Source organism: Oncorhynchus nerka, linkage group LG24, assembly GCF_034236695.1.
Source record: "Oncorhynchus nerka isolate Pitt River linkage group LG24, Oner_Uvic_2.0, whole genome shotgun sequence".
In the NCBI taxonomy this organism is placed as follows: Eukaryota; Metazoa; Chordata; class Actinopteri; order Salmoniformes; family Salmonidae; genus Oncorhynchus; species Oncorhynchus nerka.
Window position 1 is genome coordinate 75,620,784 of NC_088419.1, and position 26,934 is coordinate 75,647,717.

Below are 26,934 nucleotides of genomic sequence, written 5' to 3' on the forward strand. Positions count from 1 at the left end.
GTCCACTCTATACTGTCTCAAGGTGGTAGAACCTCTGGTCCACTCTATACTGTCTCAAGGTGGTAGAACCTCTGGTCCACTCTATACTGTCTCAAGGTGGTAGAACCTCTGGTTTCACTATGCTGTCTCAAGGTGGTAGATCCTCTGGTCCATCCTCTGCTATGTGAAGGTGCTAGAACCTCTGGTCCACTCTATACTGTCTCAAGGTGGTAGAACCTCTGGTCCACTCTATACTGTCTCAAGGTGGTAGAACCTCTGGTCCACTCTATACTGTCTCAAGGTGGTAGAACCTCTGGTCCACTCTATACTGTCTCAAGGTGGTAGAACCTCTGGTTTCACTCTATACTGTCTCAAGGTGGTAGAACCTCTGGTTTCACTCTATGCTGTCTCAATGTGGTAGAACCTCTGGTTCCACTCTATGCTGTCTCAAGGTGGTAGAACCTCGGGTTCACTCCATGTCACTCACTCACTGTATCTGCCTTGTACAAATGGATAAAGTGATATTGAGTTATATTTTATCCTTTCCCGCTCTGTCTTTCTTCATGTCTTACTTTCTGTCCTGAAGTCAACTGACCCACATTCACCAATAGTAGCAGAGAAAACTAAACATATGTATTGTAGGTTAGAGCTGTAGAGGTCCACAAGGCCTTAGTGACGGTCCAGTCCCTGCTGCAAGTCACACTGTGTGGCCCTCTCCACTCCCAGGCTGTGTTGTATTGGTGTGTCAGACCCCACAGTACTGAGCCCTATATAGCTGTGCAGGATTGAAGGAGATATCCCGTTAAAAGTGTCAGCAACACCCCTCTGCTTGGGATGATGGATGGTGGCTATGCCGTGTGCATAATGCGTTCTAAAGAGGAAATATCCTCCCCGCCTGACAGCTGTCTCTCAGGTCTGCCTGTTGCCTGCCTCTCAGCACAGGGACCAGGGTTCTGGAACACTGAGCAGTGAGCCTGCATTCTGAATCTGGAAGGGAATAAGATTGGCTGTACATTCCAAACACATACGCATAGTGTGTGGAATAAACGGAGACTGGATGTGTCGTCACAAACTCAGAAGAATGCACACATGCAAAGCACGCAGGGAGGCAGGTACACCACTCACATGCATGCACACACACACACACACACACACACACACACACACACACACACACACACACACACACACGCAACTAAGTACACAATATCTTACTTTTCATGTGTGTAATAGAATGATATTGTGTTATACCTTCTCTTCTGTTTACTACTTAATTTTAGAACTTTTCTATAAACTTTCACTTCTCAAGTATGGAGTAGGTTGTGTAAATAAGTGGGAAACATCCAAATTGTAATGCTTTTAATCATTTACTTATGTGTATTTTTTGACAACAAAAAAACAGAGGACGCTCAACCAACGTTGAGTTGAGGTTCAACCAAAAACTTGAATCAGCATAGAAAAGGAAAAAGCACAACTCTTGCTCACTATAAAAAATGCATTGTTTTATTCAAGCAAGGTTACAAAATTAACGTTTTGGCCTAGTCTATGACGATATGCAAGTTGTGTTTGCCCAGTAAAAGGGTATCTTAACACAGACTGTACATGATAACGTGTTTTTATAACCATTCAAGATTCACCTACAATTCAACATAAAATTGGCCTCTGTGTATAATGCATACACTTAATAATTTAGTATTCATTTATTGTGTATAAATGTTGTGTTTGTAAGGCCCTTACACAGTAGGTATCTGGAAAAGAGTTACATATGTACAGTTACATATTTTCTGTGGTTTGTGTATAGTGAGGATTGTTTCTCCTCCTTCCCCTCTACAGTTTGTCCTTTCGGGGGGTATGTCTAGAAGAGGTGTGGTGTATTGTAGTGGCGTGGTGAGATTTCAGCCTCAGCTATCTGCCATCTTAGTTTTGTGTTTATCTCTCCCCAGACAGGCCCTAGACACACAGGCCTCCCAGGCTCCACACACACACACCACGCGTGCACATAAACACACACACACACATGCGCACACACACACACACACACACACACACACACACACACACACACAGGCACACACACACACACACACACACAGGCACACACACACACACACACATGCGCGCACACACACACACACAGGCACACACACACACACACACACACAGGCACACACACACACACACACACACATGCACGCCCACACACACACACACAGGCACACACACACACACACACACACACATGCACGCCCACACACACACACACATGCGCGCGCACACACACACACACACACACATGCACGCCCACACACACACACACATGCGCGCGCACACACACACACACACACAGGCACACACACACACACAGGCACACACACACACACACACACACACACACACAGGCACACACACACACACACACAGGCACACACACACACACACACACAGGCACACACACACACACACACACACAGGCATTCCAGACTACACACACATCCCCCACTAGATGATGAAGCCCAACCAATACAGAAGCAATTAAAGTCACACCTTATTTAGCTACACTTTTCTAATTTCCATCTCTTCTCTTCCCATTTCCCTCTCCTCTCTTCTCATTACCCCCTCCTCTCTTCTCATTTCCCTCTCCTCTCTTCTCATTACCCCCTCCTCTCTTCTCATTTCCCTCTCCTCTCTTCTCATTACCCCCTCCTCTCTTCTCATTTCGCTCTCCTCTCTTCTCATTACCCCCCCTCTCTTGTCATTTCCCTCTCCTCTCTTCTCATTACCCCCTCCTCTCTTCTCATTTACCTCTCCTCTCTTCTCATTACCCTCTCCTCTCTTCTCATTACCCCCTCCTCTCTTCTCATTTCCCTCTCCTCTCTTCTCATTTCCTTCTCCTCTTTTCTCATTTCTCTTTCCTCTCCTAATTCACCTCTTTTCTGATTTCCCTCTCCTGTCTTCTCATTTCCCTCTTCTCATTTCACTCTCCTCTCTTTTCATTTCACTCTCCTCTCTTTTCATTTCCCTCTCCTCTCTTTTCATTTCCCTCTCCTCTCTTCTCATTACCCTCTTCTCATTTCGCTCTCCTCTCTTTTCATTTCACTCTCCTCTCTTTTCATTTCCCTCTCCTCTCTTTTCATTTCCCTCTCCTCTCTTCTCATTACCCTCTTCTCATTTCGCTCTCCTCTCTTTTCATTTCGCACTCCTCTCTTTTCATTTCCCTCTCCTCTCTTTTCATTTCCCTCTCCTCTCTTCTCATTACCCTCTTCTCATTTCCCTCTCCTCTCTTTTCATTTCCCTCTCCTCTCTTCTCATTACCCTCTTCTCATTTCGCTCTCCTCTCTTTTCATTTCCCTCTCCTCTTTTTTAATTTCTCTCTCCTAATTTTCTTCTCTTCCGCTGGCTGTGTTGAATGCTGTCTTCCACTCACCTCCTTCGCGTATCCGAACCAGGTGGTAGGCATTCCGAAGGTCCAGCTTGTAAAAAATGGTGGCCCCCTGGAGAGGTTCAATTGCTGAGGAGAGGAGTGGTAGGGGGCAACGATTCATAATCATAATGTCATTCAGACCGCGGTTGTCAATGCACGGATGCAGGGTCTTGTCCTTCTTCTCCGGCAGGAGATGCAGACGGACGGACACCTCCAGTAGCCAGAGACTCCTCTATGTATTCCTCCATGACCTTGGTCTCCGGCCCGGATAGAGAATATAGCCGACCATGGGGTGGTGTGGTGCCTGGGAGGAGATGAATGGCACAATCATAATTACGGTGCTGGGGAAGAGAAGTAGCACGTGCCTTACTGAAAACTTCGAGGAGGTCATGGTATATAGTGGGAATGGCAGAGACATCCAAAGCCTTGCTAAGGAGGACGTCTTGGGACGGCTGTGCTGCTTTAAGACAGTGGGAATGAAAAAATGGGCTCCAACCGAGGATGGAGCTCGTGGTCCAGTCAATAACAGGGTTGTGTTTTTGGAGCCAAGAAAATCCAAAGACAACAGGAACATGGGGAGATGCATTGAGGAGGAACTGTATGGTCTCACTGTGGTTTCCTGAAACCTGTATATGAACTGGCACTGTACTATGGGTGACTCTTCCAATTGAGCGGCCGTCCAGTGCCCTTGCATCCATGGGGACAGAGAGGGGTTGAGGGAATACCAAGTTCAGAAACAATAGCAGCATCCATAAAACTTTCATCAGCCCCAGAGTCAATGAGCACTCAGAGAGACAGATTGGTCTCCCCAAAGCAAAAGCACAAAAAAAGGTGTGCGGGTGATGGGAATTAGGAAACTCCCAGTCTGGCTCACCAGAGTACTTGTACCCACCAGAGACAATGGTTTCCTAACAGGGCAGGTAGCTATATAATGTTGTCATGACGTGGCCCTCTTTGGGAACAGCAAGCACCACCCCCTCCTAGAGGAGTTTCTCTATGGCTAGAGTATAGAGAGAGTGAGTTTCATAGGAGAATCACAGAACTTGAGAATTGAACAATGTCCATGTTTTGGAGAATGTGTACACTGTCGGGGAAGAATCCAGCTAAGAACTGGTCCAATTTGTACAATTTTGTGAAACTCATGAGAGACAATAAAGCCACATTACTATAACTCTGTTTATACAAGAGTCTCAGTTGTGAGGCTTGCGTCTAATTGTTGTATAAAAAGAATGAGTAAAGATGAAACTATTTGTGAAATTATGTAATGTGATTTTAAGCTGTTTAACCTCTTGCCTCTACTTGGGACGCTTGCGTCCCAACTAGAGCTCTGGAAATGCAAATGCGCTACGCTAAATGCTAATAGTATTAGTTAAAACTCAAAAGTTCATTAAAATACACATGCAGGGTATCAAATTAAAGCTACACTCGTTGTGAATCCAGGCAACAAGTCAGATTTTTAAAATGCTTTTCGGCGACAGCATGAGAAGCTATTATCTGATAGCATGCACCAATACACTACAACAGAAAAGCACAGCAGGGGACGTAAACAAAATAATTAGCATTTCGGCGTTACACAAACCGCACAATAAAATAGAAAACAGTCATTACCTTTCACCATCTTCTTTGTTGGCACTCCTAGATGTCCCATAAACACTATTGGGTCTTTATTTCGATTAAATCGGGCCATATAAAGCCAAGATATCGTTATATGTAGACTGTGTGATAAACGAAAAAAACAGCGATTTCACAACGTAACGTCATTTTTTAAAATTCAAAAAGTAGACGATAAACTTTCACAAAACACTTCGAAATACGTTTGTAATGCTACTTTAGGTATTAGTAAACGTTAATAAGCGATAAAAATCATCCGTAGGCGATGTAAATATCATTAGCTGTCGTCTTGGAAAAAATTTCAGGAGAGAGCTCTTCCGGAATGATCTGGGCGGAGACCGGAGGTAAGTCGTGCCCCTCTTTCGGTTCAACCAAGAATCAAAGATGATTCAATTAACAAGACTCTAGACAATATGGGGATGCTGTGGGAGTTGAATGCTCGGTCTTATCTAATTCGGCTCACTGTTAACAATTGCTGGAAGTGGCACAAGGATATTTATTTCCATTTTCTGTGATCAGGTTTTCCTGCGCTTTCCGATGTAACGCACGTTATGTAATAGCCACAGTCGTGATTTAACCAGTTTTAAAAACGTCCGAGGGTTTCCTATCCACACATTCTAACCATATGAACGTACTATATTCCTGGCATGAGTAGCAGGGCGCTGAAATGTTGCGCGATTTTTAACAAAATGTTCAAAAAAGTAGAGGGTAGGAGCAACAGGTTAATGAAGGAAACTCCAATTCCCTTTGGAGTTTAACTAAATCATTGGCCCATCCCATGAGCACAGACATTGATCTGGCGTCATGGGACAGCCCCTTTCTACTGTTACGAATATAACCCCCACCTGAAGGATTTCCTATCAGACCAGTTTACCTCGATTACCAGGAGAGGGCTAAGGTTTGAGACCAGACCAGTACCTCATCACAGTGGGAGCTAAGATTTGAGTAGATTGCTGAATCGCTTAACCTCATAGTCCGCCCCATCCCGCATGCGGTATCGTTACTACAGCCTCAAGCTCATTACCATAACGCAACGTTAGCGATTTCTAAAAATCGCAAATGATATGAAATAAATATGCCTGCTCTCAAGCTTATCCTTTTCTTAACAATCCTGTCGTCTCAGATTTTCAAAATATGCTTTAGAACCAGAGAAAATCAATAATTTGTGTAAGAGTGGTGATAGCTAGCTTAGCATTTAGCGTTAGCATTTAGCACGCAACATATTCACAAAAAACAGCCAAGGAATCAAATAAAATAATTTACCTTTGAAGAACTTCAGATGTTTCAATGAGGAGACTCTCAGTTACATAGCAGATGTCCAGTTTTTCCTGAAAGATTCTTGTGTAGGACACATCGTTCCCTTTTGTTACTATGCATTTGGCTACCGAAACTAACCGAAAATTCAGTCACCTACACGTCGAACTTTTTTTCCGAATTAACTCCATAATATCGACTGAAACATGGAAAACGTTGTTTGAATCAATCCTGAAGGTGGTTTCTCATATATCTCTCCATTGAAAGCACCGTCCTTGAAGCCTGCTTTGTTGTCTGATTCGAATGGAAAAACACTGGGAGCTGACTTTTGCGCACCAAATGCCACGCAGACACCAAGCGGGACACTTGGCAATTGTAGTCTCTTATGGTCAATCTTCCAATGATATGCCTACAAATACGTCACAATGCTGCAGAGACCTTGGGGAAACAAGATAAAGTGTCCGTTGATTCCTGTCGCATTCACAGCCATATAAGGCGATCATGGAAAACGTAGCCTCAAAAATCCTGTTCATTTCCTGGTCGGTCATACATCTTGGTTTTGCCCGAAGCATTTGTTCTAAGGGACTCACAGTGAAAATCTTTGCAGTTCTGGAAACGTAAGACTCTCTTCTTTCCAAAACTATCAATTCCAAGCATATTCGAGCATCTTTTCGTGACAAAATATTGCGCTTAAAACGGGCACGTCTTTTTATCCAAAAATGAAATACTGCCCCTAGAGTACTAACAGGTTAACCATGGTTAAACTCTGAGACTATCGATCCGACAGATTAAGAGCAAATGTTAGTCTGCAGCTAGGAATTCTATACCATTGATTGCGAAGGCCGACAACTGCTGAAACATCTACACCCGACTTCCTAGTTAATTAAATTTACCTGGTTAGTTAATCACGTAATGATAATTACAGAGAATTGATTTGATAATCTAACAGTCTTCATTTTAATGATGCCAAAGACACGACAATGTCCTGCCCCTCCACAGTACAGACAACAGTTTGAACTCAGCCTACGTGAGCATTTCCCAACCGATAACCCGTTGTTGATGATTCTCGGGGAACCTCGGGTGTTTTCGGCTCTCCTCAGAAATACACACTTTGGGGATTTCCAGATTCCTTAGGACGAGTGCCATCATCAGACTAACGAGTGTTCCCGAGGCCCGACCTCCTCTCATACCGGTGTTCTCATTGGCGGCCATCAATCCTAATCAAAAGGGCAATAAGGGAATCGAGGTCCAGTGGTATTTCCCGAGCTGCGAGTTTGTCCTATCCCCTCCGACTTTCCATAGAGTAAGGTGTCGGACAGAGCCTCCGAACTCTCAGCGGCCGATGTGCGAAAAGTCTGCCACACTACGGGAGTTCTGATGTACCTGCAGTAGTTTTCGAGCCGCCTCCCTCCCGGGCACCGGAGAATCGAAAACCTTCCTCAATTCTGAGATGAATTCCTCCAAGCTTTGGCACACAGCAGATTGCTGCTCCCACACAGCAGTTGCCCAGGAGAGTGCTCTTCCAGACATTAACGTGATTATATACGCTATCCTCGATCGGTCCGACCGGAATGAAGAGTGCTGGAGTTTGAAGATGAGAGAGCACTGGGAAAGGAACGCCCGGCAGGTAGCAGAATTGCCTGCATAACGTTCTGGAAGAGGTAAGCGCGGCTCTCGGAAGCCGGGGTAGGTTGAACCAATCCACCACTAGTAGGAAGGTTACTGAGTGGTTGGGAGGTGTCAGATGTGGCGTGCTGCCTATGAGCTAATTCACTGATTTGCTCCATTATCGCCTTGAACCCTTGGTCATGGCGTTCCGTCAGGGAACGAAGCCCTTCCAAAAGGTCCTGAAGTACCTCCTCATGCCTCCCAATGGTGGCTCCCTGCAGGGAGATAATGTCACGGAGCTGGTCCAAGTCTGCTGGGTCTGTCATGGCCAGTTCGTACTATAAGGGCACAAGGCGAGACCCAGATGCAGACACGGGAGGCAGATGGTAGAGCTCCAATATTTATTATAACAAAGGGAATAGGCAAAGGCAGGTCGGGAACAGGCGAGAGTTCATAAACCAGGTCATTGTCCAAACAGTACTAGACGATAGGCAGTCTCGAGGTCAGGCCAGGCAGGGGTCAGAAACCAGATCCGAGTCCAAAAACAGTACAGGGTGGTATAGGTAGTCAGAACAGGCAGAGTGGTCAGGCAGGCGGGTTCAGAGTCAGGACAGGCAAGGGTCGAAACCAGGAGGACTAGAAACAAACAGAGACTGGGTAAAATAGGAGCAAGGAAGAACGCTGGTTGACTTGGCAAACAAGACAAACTGGCACAGAGAGACAGGAAACACAGGGATATATACACAAGGGATAATAAGGGACACCTGGAGGTGGTGGGGACAATCAAAAGGACAGGGGAACCAGATCAGGGTGTGACAGGGAAAAGGGTGTCTTGTGGGATGCAGCTATAATCTCCATGCTTTCCCCCCACATAATGTTGTATTGTTCAAATCAAATCAAATCAAATCAATTTATATAGCCCTTCGTACATCAGCTGATATCTCAAAGTGCTGTACAGAAACCCAGACTAAAACCCCAAACAGCAAGCAATGCAGGTGTAGAAGCACGGTGGCTAGGAAAAACTCCCTAGAAAGGCCAAAACCTAGGAAGAAGCCTAGAGAGGAACCAGGCTATGTGGGGTGGCCAGTCCACTTCTGGCTGTGCCGGGTGGAGATTATAACAGAACATGGCCAAGATGTTCAAATGTTCATAAATGACCAGCATGGTCGAATAATAATAAGGCAGAACAGTTGAAACTGGAGCAGCAGCACGGTCAGGTGGACTGGGGACAGCAAGGAGTCATCATGTCAGGTAGTCCTGAGGCATGGTCCTAGGGCTCAGGTCTCAGGTCAGGTTCTTCTGTTGGTTATTTAAATCATGTTATTTGGAGAGTTAATTAATGGTGATATCTTGCCATCTACTGCTCTCTGATTCTCACTCCTGTTGGGATGTCAAGCAGGTGGCTGTCTGTGGGGTTGCTGTCAGAGAGCAGTGGAATGGCTTTGGAATATTCATTTTAAAAAGGCTCATGATCATCACTGCCATAGTATGGGATGGATTGGTAGGTAGGTAGGTTACAAATGGTCATTACAAATGGTTAAGTTAAGTTTAGGCATGCATTACAAATGGTTAGGTGAAGTTTAGGCATTCATTACAAATGGTTAGGTCAAGTTCAGGCATTCATTACAAATGGTTAGGTTAAGTTTAGGCATTCATTACAAATGGTTAGGTTAAGTTTAGGCATTCATTACAAATGGTTAGGTTAAGTTCAGGCATTCATTACAAATGGTTAGGTTAACCTGTTGCGTCGAGCAATCCCGTATCCGGGAGCGTAATTATAGCCTCAAGCTCATTACCATAACGCAATGTTAACTATTCATGAAAATCGCAAATGAAATGAAATAAATATATTGGCTCACAAGCTTAGCCTTTTGTTAACAACACCGTCATCTCAGATTTTCAAAATATGCTTTTTAACCATAGCTACACAAGCATTTGTGTAAGAGTATTGATAGCTAGCATAGCATTAAGCCTAGCATTCAGCAGGCAACATTTTCACAAAAACAAGAAAAGCATTCAAAGAAAATCATTTACCTTTGAAGAACTTCGGATGTTTTCAATGAGGAGACTCTCAGTTAGATAGCAAATGTTCAGTTTTTCCAAAAAGGTGATTTGTATAGGAGAAATCGCTCCGTTTTGTTCATCACGTTTGGCTAAGAAAGAAAAACGCAAATTCAGTCATTACAACGCCGAACTCTTTTCCAAATTAACTCCATAATATCGACAGAAACATGGCAAACGTTGTTTAGAATCAATCCTCAAGGTGTTTTTCACATATCTATTCGATGATAAGTCATTCGTGGCAGTTTGGTTTCTCCTCTGAACCACATGGTAAAATGCACGCAGCTGGAGATTGCGCAATAATTGCAACGGAGGACACCAAGCGGGGCACCTGGTAAATGTAGTCTCTTATGGTCAATCTTCCAATGATATGCCTACAAATACGTCACAATGCTGCAGACACCTTGGGGAAACGACAGAAAGTGTAGGCTCATTCCTTGCGCATTCACAGCCATATAAGGAGACATTGGAACAAAGTGCATTCAAAATCTGGGGCATTTCCTGTTTGAAATTTCATATTGGTTTTGCCTGTAGCATCAGTTCTGTGGCACTCACAGATAATATCTTTGCAGATTTGGAAACGTCAGAGTGTTTTCCTTCCAAAGCTGTCAATTCTATGCATAGTCGAGCATCTTTTCGTGACAAAATATCTTGTTTAAAACGGGAACGTTTTTTTATCCAAAAATTAAAAGAGCGCCCCCTATATCGAAGAAGTTAAGTTTAGGCATTCATTACAAATGGTTAGATTAAGTTCAGGCATTCATTACAAATGGTTAGGTTAAGTTCAGGCATTCATTACAAATGGTTAGGTTAAGTTCAGGCATTCATTACAAATGGTTAGGTTAAGTTCAGGCATTCATTACAAATGGTTAGGTTAGGTTTAGGCATTCATTACAAATGGTTAGGTTAAGTTCAGGCATTCATTACAAATGGTTAGGTTAAGTTCAGGCATTCATTACAAATGGTTAGGTTAAGTTCAGGCATTTATTACAAATGGTTAGGTTAAGTTCAGGCATTCGGGTTTGGGACAGGGTAAAAAAAATACAAATAAAAGTGCCTATTACTGGGGTTGAACACACAACACTCTGAGCCATCACTACTCTGTAAGATCCACCGAAGTGCTGACACACACACACACACACACACACACACAATGCACGGTAACATGATTAGCATACAATACACAAATTCACACACTATTACACACACCTCCAGTAGGTGATGAGTAATTATGCAGATGTGTCCAGGGTGTAAAGTGTTACGTGCTAGTCTACTGTATGAGTAAACTCTGCTGACTAACCTAAACCTCAGGGGTCCTCTTCAAAGGCTTCGGTTCAAACAGCAGCTATTAAAGGCTTATTAGGAACTGTGTTGCTTAAGTGTGTGTGTGTGTTTGTGTGTGTGTGTGTGTGTGTGTGTGTGTGTGTGTGTGTGTGTGTGTGTGTGTGTGTGTGTGTGTGTGTGTGTGTGTGTGTGTGTGTGTGTGTGTGTGTGTGTGTGCATGTTTAGACAAACAGAGGTGGGAGAGTGAGAAACTCATAATGCAAATACATTCCTCCAACTAATTATCCTTGATGATAACAAGCGAATCTCGGAAGCCTGGCTTTGGTTGTGGAAGACAACAGGAAATTATATTCCTCTCAGTAGCTACCTGTGTGATGCTCTATTCTTCACAGTTCCTGGGAAAAAAAATACAGGGCATTCGTCCCAAATGGCACCATATTCCCTATATAGTGCATTACTTTTGACCAGAGTCATATGGGCCCTGTTCTAAAGTAGTGCACTAAATATGTAATAAAATGCTATTTGGGACACACTCAGTGTCGCCATGGTTCCGATTGCTGTGTCAACAGTCATGGTGTTACCATGGTGTTATCAGTCACCGTGTCACGCCCCCACTCAAGTCCCAATTACATTAAATGTAAATGTAAGTCCCAATTACGCCCTGACGGTGTAGCAATTTGAGGGACAGGTTGAGGGACAGGTTGAGGGACGGTGTGTCAGTGTCTGTCAGAGTTGGACTGATCCCATGGAGTGTTAGATTACAGAGCTCCTGCCTGAATCCCAAATACTGGATGCATCCCAAATGGCAACCTATTCCCTATATAGTGCATGAAATAGGGAATAAGCCCTGGTCAAAATGATTGCACGATAAAGGGAACAGGATGTCATTTGGGACTCAGTAACAGCCATGTCTCTCTCTCTCTCTCTCTCTCTCTCTCTCTCTCTCTCTCTCAGTGCATCTCTAAGACATGTTGCAGTGGGTGGCCTGAGCTCTCACAAGCCTTTTCCTTTTACTACTGGAATCAATCTCTTCCCATTAGAGAACAGTACACAGCCTATGTGGGAGGCGCTTGTTGCTTTTATTGGTGAATGGCTGTGTGAATGTTCTCCCTGCCCCTCCACAATATCTCTCTTTGTTGAACTTCCTTTCTCATCTGAGTTCTGTAGCTGTACACCTGTCACCTATCTTCAATGAGTAACCACACACACACACAAGCACATACACATACACCTCTCCCCCCACCATCTCCATCTTGTCCCCTTCTCTCTGCCCCTGACATAATGACTTGTTGGCGCTCTTAATTTGCCAGAGAGGGAGATCTTATTAAGAGCATGTAATTCCCCCTGGGGTTCTCTGGCATCTCCTTGATTAAAGTGGAGTTGAGGGGTGGGGGGAGGGAGGGGCGGAGGGAGGGAGAAGGATGTCGGGAAGAATGAGGAGGAAAGAGGCGGCTGCTGGAAATATCACGAGGGGGAAAGTAAAGGTGTGTTCTCTTTGTTTTAAATCTCTCCCTACCTCCCTGCCCACCACTCTCTCGCCGCCTGCTCCCGAGCCACAGAACACCAGATTTGTCATTAATTAAACCACTGCTAGCCTGGGGCCAGAGCTGGCCAGGGTGGCACTGCTTTAAAGCTAACAAAGGGGCTTCATGCTCTTCAATTAGGTGGTTCACTGTTAGATATGTGGGTATAGGGGATATGCCCCCATAATACTGCCATGGGAAATGTAGTCGAATAGAATTGTGGTCAACATATCCCCAATTGCTGTTGTTTATATCTCAGTTATGTGTGCAACCGATGTACTATTGAAGTAAATCATATATATATATATATATATATATATATATATATATATATATATATATGTTTTGCTTCTGTGATTTGCACACATGGTGCAGAATGGTGCAGGTATATACAGTGCATTCGGAAAGAATTCACACCCCTTGACATTTTGTTACGTTACAGCATTATTCTATGCCTTTTTGTAGCAATTATAGCCTTGAGTCTTCTTCGCTATGACTCTACAAGCTTGGCACACCTGTATTTGGGGAGTTTCTCCCATTCTTCTCTGAAGATCCTCTCAAGCTCTGTCAGGTAGGATGGGGAGCGTTGCTGTACAGCTATTTTCAGATCTCTCCAGAGATGTTTGATCGGTTTTAAGTCTGGGCTCTGATTGGGCCACTCAAGGACATTCAAAGACTTGTCCCAAAGCCACTCCTGCGTTATCTTGGTTGTGTGCTTAGTGTCGTTGTACTGTTGGAAGGTGAATCTTCACTGCAGTCTGAGGTCCTGAGTGCTCTGGAACAGGTTTTCATCAAGGATCTCTCTGTACTTTGCTCTGTTCATCTTTCCCTCGATCATGACTAGTCCCCCAGTCCCTGATGCTGAAAACCATCCCCATAGCATGATGCTGCCACCACTAGGGCTGTTTGCTGTGACCATATTACCGTCACACCAGCGGTCACGAAGTCATGAAGGCAGTCAAATTCCATGTGACCGTTTAGTCACGGTAATTAGGCTTCTCCAAGCTCTGATGCTGCTCATGGTCATTAGTAGCCTACCAAACGTGCTAACTGCCTGGTACTCAGCACTCTATTGTCCCTATCATCACTCTGACATCAATACAAATGTAGTTGAAAATCTAATCAAACACTTCATGAGAGCCATGAGCTCATGTTGCGCTACATTTTTATAGGTTATGATTTCATGAAAAATACAGAGTGATGGCCTCTATTAAAAAGAGGATGATCCCATCAGCTTTCTATAGACTAGGCCTACTATATTTATTTCACAACTTTCCTAATATTAAGCACATTGCTTCTCTTTACAACAGGAGTATAGCCTACCTGGCTGGCATGAAAATGAACCACGGGAAAATCGTCCTCCATTCGTATTTAAGTGCGTAATTTTTTTCCTGCTGTCCCTGATTCGAGACAGGTGTATGATAATGGTCCATTCTAAATCAAAACAAATTTCACACATATATTATTTAGTGTATGTAAAGACAAAATTAAATGATGGGTGACAATATTAGCCTATCACTCGTGAATTATGACCAGCATAAGAAACTGCCTTTTGCAACTTTTTTTAATCATTGTTGCACACCTCATGTAGCCTAGCCCATAGGCCTATCTGTTTTGATAAGGTTTGTATCACAACTAAAGTGGCCAAATAACTTCTTAAAATTAAGCACATTAAACCGCTTTACAAGGTGTTTAGAGCCTAACTGGCAACCTAATAAGCAGCACGTTTGGGGAAGATAATTGTGCACCTTTATAATAAAAGCATTACATGCATAATCACATTTGCGATCCCTTTTGATAATGGTGTTTTCCCGCTATAAAAACAGGTACTTGAAGGCTTGGTTTTTGCTCTGTCATGCACTGTCAACTGTGGGTGTGTGCCTTTCCATATCATGTCCAATCAACTGAATTTTGATCAATGGAAACAGGATGCACCTGAGCTCAAATTTGAGTCTCATAGCAAAGGGTCTGAATACTTATGTAAATAAGGTATTCCTATTTTTTTTATTTTAATACAATTTTCATTTAATCCATAATAGAATAAGGCTGTAACGTAACAAAATGTGGAAAAGGGGAAGGGGTCTGAATACTTTCCGAATGCACTGTACCTACTGCAAAATGGTAAGAGGATAATCTTGTCGGCAGTAAAACTTTCCAGTCATACACACCACCGTCTTATTATGTCCTCAATACCCCCCCCAGCCACAGATTCTCTGGGAAAATCCTAAGTGGTAACCGATACCCATCTGGTATCTGGGATCGTCTGATCGACCTGTCCTGAGTGGCAAATTATACCCATCTGGGATCGTCTGAGCAACCTGTCCTGAGTGGCAAATTATACCCAACTGGGATCGTCTGAGCGACCTGTCAGCCCTTATAGACACTCAGTAGAGAGGTCCCATCTGCCTGCAGTAACCAAGAGAGCAGCATACATAGAAATATAATTACTAGAATGTACATTCTCAATCAAGTCAATGTTCTGTGATTCTGTAATTCTATATTTATTTGGCAGCACAACAACTCAGAGCTCATTATCAGGGGAATTCTCTCTCTGTCTGTCTGGACGGAGCATGGCTGGCTGGCTCCTGGCTCATTTCCCAACATGTAAACAGCACCACGAGAGCTGCTGCTTAATGATGCGTCCATGTGGTGACAGGTGCTTTTCTGTACCTGACACGCACAAACCAAACTAATCTTAACTTAAACCTGACATGTGTCTTTCAGACATTACAGAATGACTCACAACCAGCCCCCCTCTCCCCTCTCTTTCATTCTCTCTGGCCACCCATCACCAGTGCACTTTTTCTTTCAGGGCACTCCATCAATTGAGGGGAGACTTTGCTGACTGTGTTGACTTGTAGACCTGCATGTTCCTGTGTCTGACTGTCAAAGTGAGGCTGAGAGGGTATCAGAATAGGTCATTAAGTAGCAGTAGCCATCAGGGGGGACAGGGATACACACTGGAATCACCATGTCTGCCCCCAGGGCCTATCAGAGAGCTCTGAGCATCCTGTACATGATCTGGGCCTCTATTCTCGTAATGTAGCTAGGGGAGCAGAGGCCTCTTTAGACACTCAGCCTCATACATGTACATCTCCTGTAGCCCTGTGTGTCTTTACCATCCTCCACCCCCAACCCCTGTCCAAGTCCCTCCTCTGTCCCCCCGGCCTGTCTTCATCTGGGCTGATCGTGTTTCTGTGTGCTCTGTACTAAGCAGGCTGATGCATTACATGAGGAATGTGTGGCTGTAGCTGGTGCCAAACACCTTGTCATAGCATTACTGTAGAGAACAATAGTCTCAGTGTGGAGAGGCTCTGCTCCTCTCTCTCGCAACATGCCCTGGGCATCACGGCTCAACCACCAGCCGTTACACTTAGGTCAGACTTTGGCTGGTGCAGTGGGTTTGGTCAGAAAATGTAGTACTCAATCTAGGGAATAGGGTGCCATTTCAGACGCTGCTTCTCTCTCTCTCAGATAGTTCTTAACCAACCAACCAGAACTCACCTGACTCAACATGGCTGTGGGTCAGGGTGCTGACGTGTCTTGTTTGGGATGACAAAGTAGTATCTGCATGACAAAGCCATCATTGTAGCTAAGTTATGTGTAGTCACAGACAGGAGAGTTCTAAGTTACTGTCCATCATGGTTCTGCATTATACTGTTATACTGTTCTACAGTTAACCGTTCCATTAAATATTGTTTACCATTTGGCATATTTGTTTTCCTGACAAGCAGACAGTCAGTATTCCCTTAAGACGATGGCAGTAAAGGAACCTATGGGATTACATGCTGAGGCATGTGAAATCCTTCTCTCTCTCCCAGGTATGGAGTGGGAGCAGAGACAGAGATGGCAAGACAACAGAAATGGAAATTGACAGTTAAGTCATTTACAATGGCATGCTAAGAAGTTTTGGTTACCCTACCCTATTGATAAAGAGATGATGGAGGGCAAGTTGACAGCAGTTTGTCTCCGTCCCAAATGGCCCCTATTCCGTATATAGTGCACTACTTTTAACCAGACCCATATAGGCCCAGGGCAAAAACAGTCCACTAAATAGGGAATAGGGTGCCATTTGGGACAACGCATGTTGAGTGACAGGGGCAGACAGACAGGACATGTCTGTACACCATCACTCTTGTGTGTAAATAGCTTCTAACTGACAGACTATCAGCTGCTTCACAATGGCAGCTCTCATTCTATAGAGAGATTAGCTGGGTGGGAAACTACAATCCTCAATTTGAAGAATTCCTTCCAAGATAGTGGGTAGATTAGGTGGGGTACCTTTTCCAAAGAATAGGTAATCCTAGCCTGGTTAATGCTGTACTCACTATTGTTTCACTTGTAAGCACAGCTTTCAGTCTGCTTTAACTAGGCTGTAGTGATTTTCCTCCTTAGAAATACATTACTGGGTAGCTATTAGTGAACATACCATTTATGATAGTAACAAATCTCAGGCATTCATATCCAGTGTCAAGCTGACAGGAAAATACAACACTTCCATGAGCAACAACAAGTCTGCCATAGTAGAGAATGCTACTAATGCAATCCTGGTAGTTAGCCGTGACTGTCATCTGAGATCTGATAGAGTTTATATAATTACTGGATAACTCAAGTGTTTTCTTCACTCCCTTTCTTTTTTAGAAATATAGCATAGTTTGTCAGAGACCATTCAGAATCGACAAACTAAGGGCTCTAAAAGAGAATGAATTCACTGGGCTGCTCTTGGGAGAGTGACACTTGCCAAGACAGGAGAGAGCCAGCATGAGAGAGTCAGCATGAGAGAGTCAGCATGGGAGAGTCAGAGAGAGAGAGAGAGAGACACTGAACAGACAAAGACGCACATGGGCGAACGGTTCCTCATGGCATCCTCACCAGATGACAATGCACTTCTTCCACAGTGTGAATAGAGATGACAACAAATGGTTAAGCTCCAACTCTTATAATGTGAGGATGGAGAGAAGAGGCTGTTCTTGCCTCAGTCAGAGCCCAGCGAGGGAGCAGCACTGATAGGCTAGGTGTTTCCCAGGGACAATCAGCCAGCCAGTCAGCCAGCTGCCCAGGCCGCAATCCCAATCAGCCAGCCGCCCAGTCAACCCCTTTCTTCAGTCCCCTGGGTTATTTTGACAGGCTCAGTGTTTCCCAAAGCCAGCCCACCTGCCAGCCAGCCAACCTGCTTAACAGCCCAACTAGCCAACCCCTCCTCAGATTCCTCTGGGTTATTTCTCTCTGTCTCCACTGGATCCTCCCTCCCTTTCACAGCCAGTCTTAAGCTCTTAATTAAAGGATTTCCCAGTGTGTCACTGTACTCTTCTGTACTGTTCCAACTCTCTCGGAGCCAGACATTTGCGTCATTGTGTGTGTCCTAAATGCCAATCGGTTCCTTTTATGGTGCACTACCTTTGACCAGGGCCCCTAGGGTTCTTGTAAAAAGTAGTGCACTATAAAGGAAATAGGATGATATTGGGGACGTACATATTGTCCTCAGATGGTACAGCACATCTTTTGGACATTTTCTCACATTATGGTGAAAGATCTTACAGAATCATGCATAGATCATGAGTATTAAACATCTACTCATGAATAGATTGTCTCAATGTTGGTTATGTCACTAGTACTGCACAAGCATACGTATCTGCACTTCACTGTATGTGTGAGTGTGATGCTTTTGGTCACAGTGAATATCAACAAGTCTGGATGCATCCCAAAGAAACTATATTCCCTTTATAGTACACATCCTCTGTCTCCTCATGGTGGCAGAGAGAATGATTGGGTTTCTGTACCAATAGACACCATTCTCCTAATAAATGACCCTTCTACACTCCTTGCTGTTGCGCATAAGAAAAAACACTGGAACACATCACATAAGATCACATTTTCATATTTAGTTTCATGTTATCATATGTTGCTTTACATGTTGTCACATGTTATCACATTAGCTTCACATAAGATCACATTTGACATGTTTAAATGTGAAATTCATATGGTTTTTCTGTAAGGGTGACTCTCTCCTCTGCAGTACCTGTCATTGACAGAATCACAAATGTCTCCATCTCTCACGTTGTCAGGTTACTGTCAGACAAGGCTAACGACACGTAGTGGTCTGCGTCCCTAATGGTACCATTTTCCCTTTATAGTGCACTACTTTTGACCAGGGCCTATACTGCACTATAGGGAATAGGGTGCGATTTGGGACGTAGGTAGTGTTGTCACATCACCTTACTCATCGATACAGGCTTGGCTGCTGGCCGTTGCGGTCGCAGATGTCTTTTGCAGTGTCACCGATGCAGCAAGTGTTGTTCTCTAATGTACTCTAGCTTGTCCCGTTGAAGGCCGTTCATTACTGTACCTGTGACACAGAGAACTTGGCAGAGGGACAGGATTCAATTGACAATACTGTTTCTGAACAAGTAACGTTTTTATTTCAACAGCAGCAAGAGGCAAATCAAACAGGTTTAGATAAAAACATCAAGCCCGGTACAGATTCTGGTCCTATCTTCACTAGTTTTCTGGGATCAATTATTTCAAGGTCCTTCCAATGTATTTCCTTGCTTTCTAGAGCACCTGGAGATGGGGTATCTTTCCCCTTTCCACACACCATGGAAAAGAAGGGAAGCATGGAATGGGATTTCAGGCATTGATTTGATTACATTTTCATCCGTAATTTGGCAGTCTGGCTTTTGACCACACTTACCCCTGCAGATAGTCGGAGCAGGGCCCTCTCTCTATCTGAATGCAATCCGGCCTGAGTGAAATTGCGTCTCACACTCTCCACAGATCCATGACGAGAAATTCCGTAGGTGGATTAGTCCCGCCTTGGCCTAGCGATATTTACATTAGGGCTGGATTTCACAGCGTTTTAAAGGTGACCACCTCATCGCAGCTCAAGGTTGTGGGATGCACAGGCCAATCAACAAGGAGAGCACAGACCCTGACTGCCGGGGTGGTCTCATATCTCAAGATGTGATAGAAGGAGTCACTGGCTCTGTGTGTATGTGTGTGTGTGTGTGTGTGTGTGTGTGTGTGTGTGTATGTGCATGCATTGGATGACTGGTGCATTAGCTCAGTATTTCTCAACCTTTTCATACCATAGGCATTGTAGAATACAGGTGTAGGATCAGTTTCTCACAGCAGGAAAGTAATCCTGCAGCAACAGGCAATGTGAATTATTGTCATGGATTATCATGAATGGATATTTCTGTAAGGGTTGATAAATGGTTTGTTAGGGCAAATCGAATCTGAATTTTAAAGTGGAAATTACAAACTTTAGAAGCCTTTTTAAACCAAGGATACACTACAAGTATGCATTTCCTGCAACAACAGGGTGATCAAATGAATATATATGTATATCATATATATACTCATCACAACTCTTTCTCTGTCTTTCCAGAGGACCAGATCCCTCATGGGTTCCCCACCATAGACATGGGTCCCCAGCTGAAGGTGGTGGAGAAGACCAGGACAGCCACCATGCTGTGTGCTGCCAGTGGCAACCCTGACCCAGAGATCTCCTGGTTCAAAGACTTCCTCCCTGTAGATATCAACAGCAGCAACGGGCGAATCAAACAGCTCCGCTCAGGTACAGAGTCTCTGCACGGTCAACACATACTGTGCTAAAGCATTGCAGTACAAATTCTGCTGCTCTGCCACGCGTGCAATGATGTCCGAGGGGAAGGAACAGTGGTCGTTGTTTGTAATAGCTTATTTGTTGTTGTAATATCACAAACGGACGTGGCACTTCCACCGCTAAGGATTCCAGCTTTAAACATGTCAATAAGTGTTTTCTATTACATTTGACTGAATTAAGCTCCGTAATTACCTCAGCGGCTCCTCAGAGGGAATAACGCTGTGTTCTGTGCCTATGTTGCCTACAACAATAGGTTCAGGCAGCCATTCATCTTAACATCATAACCAACTAGCAGGCTCAGAACAACTCAGAAAGGTGGCCTGGATCCAAGCACCAATGACAACCGCTCAGAGCAAACCATTTGTCCATCCTCTATCACCTTATTTAGTAAAAGGAACCACAACAATGCTGTCCAGCTGTGCACAGCATACCTGCAGTGATTGGGCTATTCCCTTTTCTACCGTCACTTTTGAGGAAAACATTTCATGGCCAACAGTTATTCCAACAGTACCTTTAGCCAGTAATGTGGCTGCCAAGCTGTGAACTTGCATTATCAATGTGCCATAGGCCTTTATTTATGCAAATGTTGGAGTCCGGGTCCCTACTCCCTAAACCCTTAGCCCCAGTGCAACCTCCAAAAGCATTCCAGATAGGCTTCAACTCTTGAACTCCTGGCAGCATAGAATATAATGTAGAAACTAGAGGCTTCCCCTCTGAACAGAGACACAGAGAAAGGAAAGGCTGAGAGACAGGCTACAGGATATCTCTGGTGTGTGTTGCAAATGACACCCTATTCCTTATAGTGCATTATAGGGCTCTGGTCAAAAGTATTACACTATAAAGGAAATAGGATGCAATTTGGGACACAGTCTATATGTAGCTTTGAAGCCTGTGGAAGTTGGAGGATTTTCCCAGGCAGGCCTCAGTTGCAGGGCCTCCGGTGAAGGACAGATCCTCCAACCATGCATTATTAACATGACAGCACTGCAATTTGGTTCAATTTGGTTCATAGCGCTGGCTTGCCTTTCTCCTCACACATAGCTTGACTCCCAAATGGCACCCTATTCCTTTTATACTGCACTAATTTTGACCAGAGCCCTATGCTCCACTATATAGGGATAGGGTGCTATTTGGGAAACATCCATAGTCCCACTGCAGTCAACCGCAGATGGGCATATGTATTTTTTCTGTTCGTTTTTTTAAGTGCTGCCCGGTGGTTAATTGTCTGTCAGAGGAACCGAGTAAAATACAGCTGCACTAGTGCCATGCCATCAACTTGACATTCAAGCAATTTATTTGTTCCAATACAATTCATTATGCGCTAGTGAGATTACATTTGCTCATAAATTAGTATCCCTATTACAGGACCTTTATCCATCAAGGAATGCTAATAGCTCCATATTTCAATTTAAGACCTTTGCACTGCTGGCAAATGAAAGACAGTATGTGTCCTTTCTATGGAATGGAGCTCAATCCCCCCTCTACCAAGGCTGAGTCCTTAATGGAGCTCAGAGCTCAATCCCCCCTCTACCAAGGCTGAGTCCTTAATGGAGCTCAGAGCTCAATCCCCCTCTACCAAGGCTGAGTCCTTAATGGAGCTCAGAGCTCAATCCCCCTCTACCAAGGCTGAGTCCTTAATGGAGCTCAGAGCTCAATCCCCCTCTACCAAGGCTGAGTCCTTAATGGAGCTCAGAGCTCAATCCCCTCTACCAAGGCTGAGTCCTTAATGGAGCTCAGAGCTCAATCCCCTCTACCAAGGCTGAGTCCTTAATGGAGCTCAGAGCTCAATCCCCCTCTACCAAGGCTGAGTTCTTAATGGAGCTCAGAGCTCAATCCCCCTCTACCAAGGCTGAGTCCTTAATGGAGCTCAGAGCTCAATCCCCCTCTACCAAGGCTGAGTCCTTAATGGAGCTCAGAGCTCAATCCCCCTCTACCAAGGCTGAGTTCTTAATGGAGCTCAGAGCTCAATCCCCCTCTACCAAGGCTGAGTCCTTAATGGAGCTCAGAGCTCAATCCCCCTCTACCAAGGCTGAGTCCTTAATGGAGCTCAGAGCTCTATCCCCCCTCTACTAAGGCTGAGTCCTAAATGGAGCTTCAAGCTCTATCCCCCCTCTACTAAGACTGAGTCCTTAATGGAGCTTAGAGCTCTATCCCCCCTCTACTAAGGCTGAGCGCTTAATGGAGCTCAGAGCTCAATCCCCCTCTACCAAGGCTGAGTCCATAATGGAGCTCAGAGCTCAATCCCCCTCTACCAAGGCTGAGTCCTTAATGGAGCTCAGAGCTCAATCCCACCTCTACCAAGGCTGAGTCCTTAATGGAGCTCAGAGCTCAATCCCCCCTCTACCAAGGCTGAGTCCTTAATGGAGCTCAGAGCTCTATCCCCCTCTACCAAAGCTGAGTCCTTAATGGAGCTCAGAGCTCTATCCCCCCTCTACCATCGCTTAGTCCTTAATGGAGCTCAGAGCTCTATCCCCCAGCTACAAAGGCTGAGTCCTTAATGGAGCTCAGAGCTCAATCCCCCTCTACTAAGGCTGAGTCCTTAATGGAGCTCAGAGCTCTATCCCCCAACTACTAAGGCTGAGTCCTTAATGGAGCTCAGAGCTCTATCCCCCACTACCAAGGCTGAGTCCTTAATGGAGCTCAGATCTCCATCCCCCTCTTCTAAGGCAGAGTCCTTAATGGAGCTCAAAGCTCTATCCCCCGTCTACTAAGGCTGAGTCCTAAATGGAGCTCAGAGCTCTATCCGCCCTCTACTAAGGCTGAGTCCTAAATGGAGCTCAGAGCTCTATCCCCCCTCTACTAAGGCTGATACCAACTTTCAATCACTTAGATCATGTATTTTCAGGCAGCGATATATCAGGAAGCAACTGCTCTCTATCCCTCTTGATCGCACAATCTTCTGTCTTCTCTCTCTGTGTGTCTGCCCCACATTAACCTAACATAGCAGGCATAAAAAAGGAACACACAGACCGGACAAGTAGACGCGCAAAGTTAATTACCTCAATTTCTGCGCTAAACTATGTCAAATAATGGCCTGTTGGAGACTACAACTCCCTACTACACAATTCGGGCTTGATCTGATTTATCTCTAGAGAAACTGCGCAATATGAGCATTGAGCTCAAAGAAAAAAAATGGAACGAAATGGAATTCAAAGTTGAACCGACATCCGACAATTAGTTGTTTAGAAACAGAAAATATCAGACATTTAGCTTAATCACTCAGCACTACCCCATTCCCTATATAGTGCACTACTTTTTTCTAGAGCCCATATGCCTCTTTTCAAAAGTAGTATACTATGTTGGGAATGTAGTGCTATTTGGGACAACATGTCATTGTCTCCCGGTAATTATCGATAGGCTTGTCCAACTAGTCAGTCTGGCACCAGACAACAATACAGGCCAAACGATAAGCAAACAGACCTCCTCTGCTGGCCTGAGGATCTGATAGGGAGGAAGGAGAGGGGTGGGAGAGGAGGAGTAGTGTCTCTAGACCTGGCTAAACCGCTTTCATTTTCGGGTAAATACTCCTGGAGTAGCAAGCCATGACTCTGTATGTGGTGCAGACACTCAAACTCTCCTGGCTCCTCCTGACTCACCATGGTTGTGTCCCAAATGACACCCTGTTCCCATTATAGTGCACTACTTTTGACCGAAGCCCTATGGTCTCTGGTCAAATGTAGCCCACTGTAGAGGGAACAGAGTGCCATCTGGGACACAACCCAGGTGATTGGTGATTCTCTCCACTGAAGCCTGCTATAGCAGTAACATAATTAACTGAGTTTAATATGCCACACTTGAACTGTTATGAATATGTATATGGTTAACGACGACATGATAAAATGTGTTAAATATATACAGTAGTATTATGTCCTTGCGAAGGCAGAGCATGGACTGCTTAAATCCAAGGTAAAAACATATTTCTGTGCATTAATCCCAATGTATTTCTCCAACATATAGGAAAATGAATACCTGCCTACTGTATCCAGGACATTGCGAAAACATAATAAAGCTCTATTATTTTTCACAATTTGCCTAGAATATACTGCTCTGAAATCGGCCATGGACAAAGCCTGTGATATCCATAATGAACCTAAACCAACTTGGGCTCAGTACATGGAGGCTGTATGTCTGTCCAGGCAGGTCTCAGCGTAGACCCAGTCCTCTTTAAGCTGCTGATGACCTCATCAACATGGGACACACAGCTTTTAGGGGGCTTTCCGTCCTCTCAACCTCTCCTCCACCTCTATGCCCCTGTTTAATGTGTGGATGGTGGTTTTGAGTCATTATCCAGATCGGGTGTATCTGTATAGTAACCAAACCGACTCCTCCAACATTTGTCGCATATGACTAGATATGCCCAAATGACCCCGTACTAACAACTACAGGAATATGAATTACTGAATGCAACCAATTATTTGTAAGGCAAGATAATCAGCTAGTTAGGGGGTGGTGCACAAAATATAATAACTGATAAACATTTATTTTACATGGGCCATTTGATACACATAGTTAAACATGTATTGTAACTGAAATAACTAGTTCAGTCATATTAGAATGAATCGTTATGCTAATAAGCAGCAATATCATAAGTTAGCCTACTGTATTCAGGGCACAAGTTTCTTAGTATTGCATCAGATGCTGTATGTAACCTGTGTTTCTGCTAGCCTCATTACAACAGGAAGCTGAACACCCCCAGATCAGTTAGATTGTCTAGACGTAGTCTCTAGAGATGATCAGAATGCTTAAGGTACCAGTCAGAAACACACCCATTTTGGGTGAACGGAGGGTCAGACCATTCAAGACTGATGGTGATGACCAGGTGTTAACACAAACAAGCAGGTGGAGAGAATAAGTAGCTTTGTGATCATAGCAGACTGACAGCTCAGTAGCACAAATAGCCAGGTGTATAGCACAAACAACCAAGGGAAGGAAACAATAGCCAGGTGTATAGCACAAACAACCAAGGGAAGGAAACAAATAGCCAGGTGTATAGCACAAACAACCAAGGGAAGGAAACAAATAGCCAGGTGTATAGCACAAACAACCAAGGGAAGGAAACAAATAGCCAGGTGTATAGCACAAACAACCAAGGGAAGGAAACAAATAGCCAGGTGTATAGCACAAACAACCAAGGGAAGGAAACAAATAGCCAGGTGTATAGCACAAACAACCAAGGGAAGGAAACAAATAGCCAGGTGTATAGCACAAACAACCAAGGGAAGGAAACAAATAGCCAGGTGTATAGCACAAACAACCAAGGGAAGGAAACAAATAGCCAGGTGTATAGCACAAACAACCAAGGGAAGGAAACAAATAGCCAGGTGTATAGCACAAACAACCAAGGGAAGGAAACAAATAGCCAGGTGTATAGCACAAACAACCAAGGGAAGGAAACAAATAGCCAGGTGTATAGCACAAACAACCAAGGGAAGGAAACAATTAGCCAGACAAACACAGCATTAAGAGTCAGGATTATAGCACACCTACATCTAAAACACATAGCCTCCAGGTGTGTTGTATAAACAGGCAAGTTCAGAGCAAAAGTAGTCACATGTATTAAGATAATAGGCATTCGGAACAATAGCTCTGTATGAAGTAGGTGTTGGTTACAGAAAACCTACTTAGTCAGTTGCCACTCTGGTACGCTCACACAGCATAACAGAACACATAACAGAACACATAACACACCACATATCAGAACACATAACACACCACATAACACACCACATAACAGAACACATAACAGAACACATAACACACCACATATCAGAACACATAACACACCACATAACACACCACATAACAGAACACATAACAGAACACAAACACACCACATAACACACCACATAACAGAACACATAACACACCACATAACACACCACATAACAGAACACATAACAGAACACATAACACACCACATAACACACCACATAACAGAACACATAACACACCACATAACACACCACATAACAGAACACATAACACACCACATAACAGAACACATAACACACCACATAACACACCACATAACAGAACACATAACAGAACACATAACACACCACATAACACACCACATAACAGAACACATAACACACCACATAACACACCACATAACAGAACACATAACAGAACACATAACACACCACATAACAGAACACATAACACACCACATAACACACCACATAACAGAACACATAACAGAACACATAACACACCACATAACACACCACATAACAGAACACATAACACACCACATAACAGAACACATAACAAAACACACCACGTAACAGAACACATAACATAACACGTAACAGAACACATATCAGAACACATAACAGAACACATATCAGAATATGTAACAGAACACATAACAGAACACGTAACAGAACACATATCAGAACACATAACAGAACACATATCAGAACACGTAACAGAACACATTACAGAACACGTAACAGAACACGTATCAGAACACGTAACAGAACACATAACAGAACACATAACAGAACACATAACAGAACACGTAACAGAACACGTATCAGAACACGTAACAGAACACATAACAGAAC

At 44.1% G+C, this 26,934-nt stretch overlaps 1 protein-coding gene across 9 annotated transcripts in view; it reads left to right on the plus strand.

Moving 5' to 3' along the window:
* LOC115108758 (receptor-type tyrosine-protein phosphatase F-like) overlaps window positions 1-26,934 on the plus strand; it is a 388,031-nt gene that overhangs the window by 213,077 nt on the left and 148,020 nt on the right. For all 9 annotated transcript variants that reach the window (XM_065009146.1, XM_065009144.1, XM_065009145.1 and 6 more), the window contains exon 5: window positions 20,129-20,317. In XM_065009146.1, the coding sequence (XP_064865218.1) occupies window positions 20,129-20,317 (189 nt within the window). The remainder of the gene's footprint in view (window positions 1-20,128; window positions 20,318-26,934) is intronic.